Source organism: Limulus polyphemus, unplaced genomic scaffold (assembly GCF_000517525.1).
Source record: "Limulus polyphemus unplaced genomic scaffold, Limulus_polyphemus-2.1.2 Scaffold509, whole genome shotgun sequence".
NCBI lineage: Eukaryota > Metazoa > Arthropoda > Merostomata > Xiphosura > Limulidae > Limulus > Limulus polyphemus.
Genome location: NW_013666119.1, coordinates 6,859 through 16,090, shown reverse-complemented (window position 1 = coordinate 16,090; position 9,232 = coordinate 6,859). Strand labels below are relative to the sequence as shown.

The window sequence follows — 9,232 nt, the reverse complement described above, 5'->3', positions numbered from 1 at the left end:
GAAGTTACTACCACTGATGTGACTGACTGTTACCGATGATAAGACATTTACTGATGAAGCAGATGAATCCCACATGAAGCAGAAGCCAACGAGACGGAGACCAGTACGGAAGAAGATACGTCCCGTGAAATTAAGAGACTTTGTTGAATTGTAATTTTGTGTTTGTAATTCTGTACATTTAATCAAGTTATTGTTTATTGGTTTAATGTAAGTGGCTATTGTTCGGGACGAACAATACTAAGGAAGGGACAGTGTTACGACAGTGGAAGTCACGTGACGCTTGTAACACGTCATGAGCTTCTAGAAGCCTCGAGTGTTTACTAGATATGCGGTATTCTTGTATATAAGACCGCCAAGAAGTGTCTATAATAATGGAATTGAATTGCAGACAGAGATAGAGACGGACAATTGAGTCGAGCGCGTGAATTATAGCGTTTGTTTAAGTTATAGCGTGACTGTGGAAATTAAGTGTATTGCAAAGTTGTATTAAGAAAGAATAAAATAGTTTTATTTAAGAAAGGACTTGTATCGCTAAAGTTTCTTCGGAAAGAATTTTTACGGAAAATTAACAAACGAACAGAGGCGTAACAGTACTTTTAACTTTACAGGGTAGTAAGTAACAGAGTCCCAGTCTTTGAAGTAGCATTCACATGGACCTAATCTCTCTTAACTGTTCATCTCTAATTATAATTAAAGATATTATGTCATTTGTCAGACAGTTATAGGAGACATAGGCTCCTGGCAGTGTTTTGGGTACTGTCCAGTAGTATTTTAATGAATTGAGAGACTTGTCACAATAAATTGAGGATATTTTGTAACTCTGTATGGGAGTTTAGTTTAAACAAGGGTGGTCATTTTTTGACATTTATTTTCTCTCTAAGATTGCCTGGTTAGCAGGAAACCTTTAATGAAATATCAAGATAAATGCATGATGGGAAAGTAACTGTTGGATTCTTTCAACAGTGGGTTTAATCACTGTATCTGAGATGTTGCCATTGTTACTTTGAACTTTTTTGCTATTCTTTTTGAATGATATGATGTTTTTGGCTCCATGCTGACATATGGTAGTCACAATAATCATGTAGCACAGCCCAAAGGGAAAGCTTTTATTGTTTAATTTTAATTAATTTTAATTTTATTAATTCACAAATAAATGTTAACATCTGAAAGTATACTGAATGGATTAAATTGTAAATAAACTGTAGACTATGAAAAGGCATATGATTGAATTTGACACAATGGCTTAATTTGCCTTTCAAGCCTAACTAGGTGAATAATTAGTTCATTTCAAGCCGAAATATTTAGTTAAGATAAACAACAGTATGTATGGTGATTTTATATATGAAGTTGGTGTCTCTTAAGATATTATTATTCCTTTATTTTCCTACAATACACTAATAACATACATTATTCATGTAACAACACTACTCCTAGTAATATTGCCCACTATGCTGATGATATAGCAAACTGGATATCTTCTAAAAATTCATTAGTTGTGTGAGCCTTAAAATTAACTTTAATAGCTTTGGCCATATCATGTAGTTTATGGACACTTCTAACTCATCCTTAAAAATATCAATTGATAATTTTTGGGGGTATTTGTATTTGGCAAAGCTTTTTTTTTTCTTTTCAGAAAAAGCACTAGTTAATTAATAACTATATAGCTCAAGATAGTAAATTCCAATAAATATTTGGGTATTATCTTTGACAGAACACTTAACTAGAAAGATATCAATTACTTAATTAGAAATGCATAAACCAGAGTTCATATATTAAGGACAACTGTAAGATCAAAGGAATAACACGCATACAATATGATTCAATACACTAGACAGAAATCATTCATCCAAATATCTTAATTGATAGTGTGATGGCAAAGTATAATTATTCCATGTCTGCCATTAACCTTCCCATAAGTTATCTGGTAAAATAAGCAAATTTATAAGTATTTAGTTACCTTACTAAGGAGGTTTGCTATAGACCCTTTACTCCATAGCTACTGTTGATGCCAATCTACTTTTCCTGTTGGTGGTAATTGGAGTCATCACAATAGTCATGAAAGTTTCTAAAATGGAATAGTTGTTGTATTACTGGTGGTTAAATTAGGCTTTTTAGTAGATTTCCTGATGGCACAGCAATTGAATTTAACTTTTAAGTTTATATTGACGGTTATTATTCTTTACAGTGATTATCACTATACCAATAGAAATCTGAAGTTAAGTCATTCTTCTGCACCAAAGTGGTAACTGTAGCTCACTTGATCAGACTTGTAACACTTAATTCAAAGAATGATCAGCATATACCTACATTACTAAACAACTTTTCTCACTCCTTTAAAACAAGGATGAGTTCTACAAATGAATTTAGAAAGAAAAAAAAAGTTACTGACCAGTCCTTCGTTTCATTTGGTTATTGTTGTTAAAGTTCAAGCCGCCCATAATTCAAAAACTGCATGCTCTCTCATTGGTATCCAAACTAATGTCTTCAGTGGCCCATAGTTTAAACTAGAGAATAAACAAAAATGCTACATACAGATGCTTCATGGTCACTTAGTCGGGAATATTTTACAAAAGGCATCAAATTCTAATGCTAACTGTTTTATTACTTCTATAGGAGACGTCAATGTGAATTCTGTGCAAGTCACAGCTATAGTCAAGAAAGGAAACGAGTGCAACCCAACTAAGTCTCAAACAAAGAACGGAGGAGACGAAACTCAATTTTGCCTAACTAGTGATAATCCTAGAACCGACTGTCAGGTAAAACATGTATAATTAAAAATAAATTCACTCCAATTACGTCTTATTATATTTAAATAGCTACTTGTCTGTGGACTTATCTAACAATGATTCACAAGTTTAGCTAATAAAAAGTTTTATTATTGTCGTAATGCTAAACGAACAAAAGTCCTTTCATTAATGTTTTTATTACAATAGATTTGCTGCAGCGCGTTGTTAGCAATATTCAAATGCAAAATATATCTCCTTGTATTAGCATACACTATATGTTATTATAAATCAGATATTTTTAGTAAATTGGAGCATCCAGACTTTCTCTTACGAAGTTTAGTCAAATATTGAAGAATGTAAAATATTTTTCAGTTTAAGATATGCATAAGATAATCCTGTCAAAATATATTACACAGTTACCATATCACAGTAATATACTTGTTAGTTATGCATTGCTTCTACTACTTTCTCCTTTTCAAATTATATGAAAAATCAGCTGTTTAAAAACTATTATAATACAAATGTTACAAGTACTTTAAAACAATGAAATCAGTCAAATGCATATCATACAGGTACTGAGTACGTTTATCTTTGCCACAGATTGGGAACCTCCCAGGGGAAGGTTCTGTCTGCACATAGGCCTGACATGGCCAGGTGGTTAGGGCGCTCGATTCACAATCTGAGGGTCACGGGTTCGAATCCCCGTCACACCAAACATGCTCGTCCTTTCCGCCGTGGGGACATTATACTGTGACAGTCAATCCCAATATTCATTGGTAAAAGGGTAGCCCAAGAGTTTGCAGTGGATGGATAAATAGTTGCCTTCTCTCTAGTCTTTCACTGCTAAATTAGGGACAGCTAGTGCAGACAGCTCTCGTGCAGCATTGCACAAAATTCTAAACAAACCAAAACTAAACCAGTTTACCTTTTCTGGAATCCAAACATACACCCACGTGTTTGCCGTGCATAGCGACCTGTGAAGAGGAAGAAAGGATCCAGGGGGATGAGTGATGTCAATGATACTGCAACACACCACTTTGGCCTTGAATTCATGTAGACTGATGATCTTGGGATGCCCCCTCCTTCCAGTGTCAAATGACTGGTCCTATTTGGTTAGGGACAACTGAATGCCAGTTATGAACATCCTTAGTGGATGTTGTGGACATTTTGTCTGGTGTTGGTGTTTAGGTATAGTACCCACGTTACCTTGACATTGCTCCACTGTCCTAGTTTGATAATGTGGTGTATCCCCTTGTTGGAATCCATTATGGATTGGTTTATTGGGTATACCAAGATTATTTCTAATTATAGATTCAGTGCTCTGACTAGCTGTATCTGTAAAGTTTTGGAAAGGATATTTAATGATTGTATTGCATGGTTCCTGGAATCAAACAACCTGTTTACACCCACCCAATGTGATTTCCACAGACAGTGATTCATCATGGACAACCTGATTCACTTTGAAATATCAATGGTAGAAGCCATTCTCAAAAAGAATCATCTTATTCAGACCTTTTTTTATCTCCAGAAGCTTGTGACACTGTAGAACCTCCATTCCTATTGATTATGTCGCCATTTACCCATTTTTTTTATTTGTAACTTTTTAACTGACAGGTCACTCCTAGTCTGTCTGAGATCAATGTTATCCCAATCCTTTACACAAGAATTTGGAGTCCCTCAGTGATGTATCTTGGGTCTCACAATTTTCAGCATTAAAATCTATGCTCTTGCTGAACAACTTACTCCTGCTGTTGCAAACAGCCTCTGCATTGATTACTTTCTGATTTCCTGTCAGTCATCAAATGTGAGGCTCACTGAGTGGCAGCTTCAGACTGTCTTACTTAACATTGGTGCGGACCACAGTTAAGTTTCATATTATCGTCATTTCTGTGTATTTTTACTACCAGTTGGAGGGTTGTACTCTGATCCATGAGTGATGGTATTATTAGCATGGTGGCTGAGATGACATTCTTAGGATTTATCTTTGACCATAAGTTAACATTTAATCCACACGTTAAGCAGCGCATGTATACAAAAGGATTGATCATCTCCTACACCCCCTCTTCTATTTCATGGGTAGTGGTTGGGTGTTTTATACTGAAGATCTATCGTGTCATCATTCATTTGAAGTTGGACTATGGATCTCAGTCTACTGTTCAGACAGACTCTGCCTTGAAGTTTTCAATCCTGTACATCATTAAGGCTTTGACTCTGTAAAGGCCCTTTCTGTACTTTTTTGGTTCAAAGTTTGTACACTAAATCCTATTAACTTCCACTTCACTTCAGACGTTTACATTTTCTTTGCAGTTTACTGCAAATCTCTTATCCTTACCTCGGCATCTCATCTAGCATTGTGTCTTAATGTCTCAGTAGGTTGCTATTCCTACATTTGGCCTTTGTTCACAGGCACAATTGACTGAAAGGGGTCTAACATTGGATAATATTGCTGAATCTGATTACACAAGCCTGCGATGGTTTTATTGTCATTATTTTTATGTTCTTCAGTAATTCATGCACGCTGAATCCGAACATGACATCCATTTTTCTCCATCATGTTCAGATTTTTCACAAAACGTCATAAAGCAATACATAAGAGAAACCACAACACGTAGTTTTGAGAATGAAAGACTTAGATTTCACCCCCCCCCCAAAAAAAATACAGGGTAAATGAGGATGCATATTCGTTTGACATCAATGTTCTTCCCTTTTCTTCAGTTTGCTTATATTTTTGTTAAACATAATTATTAAAAAAAAAGTTCATTGTGGTAAACAAAATAATAATTTGATCTAGTTAAGTTGTTTTTTCTTCCCGATTTGTAAAAAAAAAAAAAAAAAAAATAAGCTTACGTGACAGAAAAAAAAAGAATATTATTTTGAAATCTGCACAGCTGAATTATGGAAAATACCGTTATTAAAACCAAAACAACTTAATTTAAATTCGCAGGCCTGTGTTATCAGCCCATCCTGCCATATTGTATGTTTAGAAATGAGTAGCCCACTTCTCTATATCGTCCATCTTCCTTCAGTTTTTCTGGATTCGCAGCAAAGTTGGTTTTCGTGAGAATGAAATATCTGACGCCTCAGTTAAGTCCAACTACACTGTTATTCCTGCATATCTCTTATGTGGGCTTCTGGCTTTTCATCAAATCAACGCAGTCACTTTGTGGTGAGGAACATCATTACAAGCTTTTCCATATAAAACCTGTTGTTGTTTGGCCATCTAGTTTATGTAGAAATCAGAGAAAAAAAATTGTCTAGGCTCCGCATTGCTCAGTTTCCATACTCGCCGATTTATTTTGTAAGGGACTGGCATGCTTGTAACATATTGCCCACATTGTACTTTTGAGCTGTCATTATAATTACCACCAGAAGCGTCGTTTTAGATATGTTTATTTCAGGATTTACCTTTGACGTTGGACAGTGTTATTAACGACGATGACACTGCCCAGATTGATGGTGTTTTTAACTTTTTCGTTATATCGGCCTCCTTAGTTTTAATTAATTCTTAACATAATTTACAAGCAATATACAATTTTGGCATGCTTTTGTCTTTTTTTTTATATATACCATACTTTACTTTCGCTTTATCAATTTGTTTTTTTTAACAGATAATACTGGTTATTTGGCGTCGTTGCGTCGAGCCATTAAACTACAAACAACTAGCTTACCTTAGCGAGTTCTTCTATTAAGTTTGATAAAATCCCTGCTCCTAGGAAATGTTAAGTTTGAAAAATGATATTGTTGTGACATGTTCTTGTTTGATGGGTTAGTTTGGATTTTTTTGGTAAAGTCCAAACCACATGACAGTTACGAATTAAGATGTTTTTTTCAATAATGTTTGCTACAGGCTGTGCTAAATTTGACACATGTAGCAGTTTTAACATAATAAAAACGTTTTAACAAATATTCCAAGACTAATAGTATGTCTAACTCAAATGGAAACTGTTTCCTCTAATAATTCGAGTAACAGAAGAAACACAATAACCCTCACTACTAATACTGAATTGAATCACTCATAATGCTTAATAACTCGTGACCTAACTAGCTGATTCTCATATTTATATTTACTTGTATTTCTACATACTTAACGAAAGTTTTAGACAATTACATCATCATCATTATTAGCTTCCCTTAGCAACTGTATCTAAATTGAGATATTAAAAGTACATCTTACAACAATACCTATTCTAATGCTTAGAAATGTTAAATGCCAAGAAAAATAGTCAGCTGTAGATCACAGGCACACCTCAGGCTTATTCCTACCTTTAGGTTATCAAAGTTCCTTAATAATTCAGAAATAATGAGATTTTGACTCGTGTCATGATCTATACCTCTGTATTTACGGTGTCTATCTCGGCTTAACATTAGTTTACATTCATAAATACCAGCCTTAACTTGCCTGATTAAAAGATATCTTATTCTTATCATGTCCTCCTATCCCTATATGGTTTCCATCTAGTGATGCGCACAGCTAATTGCGTGTTCTTTGGCTACAACAAGGTCTTCTGCTGTGCAGGGAACATGGAGTTATGGGCAGACTAGCAGATGTTGTATCATTTACCTCTTACTGCAGTTGCAGGCAGTGGGTCCGCTAGAGTACCCTATTTCACCATGTTGCTCCTAGCCCTGCTGGCCTGGGAATGTAGACTTCCCCCTGGATAGATGCTCAGCTGATGTGATGCCCAAGCTTGTGTGTGTGGAAGCTTTTGGAGGTGGAATCTTCATAATTCTTTTTCACACGTGGTCTCTGGTATAGCGTCCAGTGGTTCACTTGAATAGCAGAAAATAGTGCGTGTTATCGGTTGCATCTTTACTTCCACATGGCCGTGTAGGAGTCTACTGCCTTGGGTCTGCTGAATTTGCACTGCTGGCGATTGCTCTCTGATGTCTGGTAGGGCGATTCCAGCCAGCACTTGCAGGCTGTTTGTGTTGGTTAGCTTTAGGCAGCTTGTGATTATTCGGCAGATTTCGTTGAAAAGAGAGATATTTCACATTTTATGCAGCTTGCATCCTAGAATAATAAATTATTTAACCATTTTGGCTAAGAATGTTTGATATAACTCCGTTTTCTTTTAGTTGACACTTGCACACTTATACTGTTGCAACATTGTTCTTTCATTGAGCGGTTTTAAAGTTATATTTCGTGAAAGTAATTCTTAGTCCAGTCCACGTAACGATAATAAATTAAGTTATTTTTTTCCTTAACGTTTCTACAAGCTTCTACACTTTTCTATAATTTTAGGCCTAAATTTACTAATGACGGACAAACAGAAATACTTCGCTAACGCTACTAAAACTAATGAAAAAATGAAGTTATTTATACAATTACATTGTGACAAACTGAAGAAATCAGCATCAAAAGAATATGTGGCCATGGTGGCCAAAGAATCATTTAAGGAAGGCAAGAATAAGGGGTGCAGTGAGGACACAGAAATGGAGCTGTGAATAAATGAGTAAAGCTCCCGGTTTTCTCCGATAAAAAGAATATACAAAATTTCCTGGTAATAAGTCGGTGGTTTTTGTTGTTGTTGTTGTTGTTTTTTGTAATTAAACGTTAAAATTGTGTTCCTTCCAGCCACGTTACATACATATGTAGGTTAATTTAATGTTTTTATTCACATATGTACTATTTTTAAGGAATTCGGATTTTACCACACGACCAACTCATAAAAGAAATTTAAATAAATCAATAAACCCATTTTACATTGTATTCTAACCAAACATAACAAGAAAATAGCTTGTTTTTAGTTCTCTTTGTAATTGTTCTTTTCCAAACGTCATATTTTCGCGCGCGCGCACACACACACAAAGCGATAAGTCTGGGGGCTAACCCCTATAAAATGGTGGACACAGCACAGTTAGTGCATTGTGTAACTTTGCGCTTAACAACAAACAAACAAACTACAAGCAGTTTACTAAGATATATTTATGTAAAACTAAAGTGTGTGCTGTAATAAAGCACACAAGAATGGTAATAATTTGCATATTGCAGAATTCAAAATGGTGCTTACACAAGAACACTTCAAATGAATTAGATCACCGTAGTTCTTTATTTCCGCAGATTCTTCATTATTCCTTGATAATGAGTATAGATGCCACAACTTTAACGTGGGACAGTGTGCATTCAAATGCTAGAGCCAATTTTTATTCTCAGTCCATCACTACATGTAGGCTTAGTGAATATTGTATATATATGTTTGTCTGATTACTTAACCGTTTAAACTCGGTTTTTGAAAGGTCTACCAGAACTCCAGTACTACGTTTCATCAAATTGGGTATCAGTTGCTCAAACACACCTATGTATTAATGTTGTCCTAAACTCCTTCTTAGCTTTTACATCACTTAATATTTTCATTTTACAAGTCTCTTTAGAAGGAGGTCACATTCCCATTCAACCATAAAAGGGTTATTGCACTGTTAAATATTATATTGTTGCGTCAGCGAGTCACATGACTACAGTGACGCAACGTTTCTAGAATTATCATGTACTTTGGCGAATGCTCTAG

At 35.2% G+C, this 9,232-nt stretch overlaps 1 protein-coding gene across 7 annotated transcripts in view; it reads left to right on the top strand.

Annotated features, from left to right (window-relative positions):
• The window catches only part of LOC106458756 (clotting factor B-like), a 73,357-nt gene that overhangs the window by 61,543 nt on the left and 2,582 nt on the right, over positions 1-9,232 (top strand). For all 7 annotated transcript variants that reach the window (XM_022385060.1, XM_013918305.2, XM_013918302.2 and 4 more), the window contains exon 7: positions 2,614-2,756. In XM_022385060.1, coding sequence (XP_022240768.1) covers positions 2,614-2,756 — 143 coding nt within the window. The remainder of the gene's footprint in view (positions 1-2,613; positions 2,757-9,232) is intronic.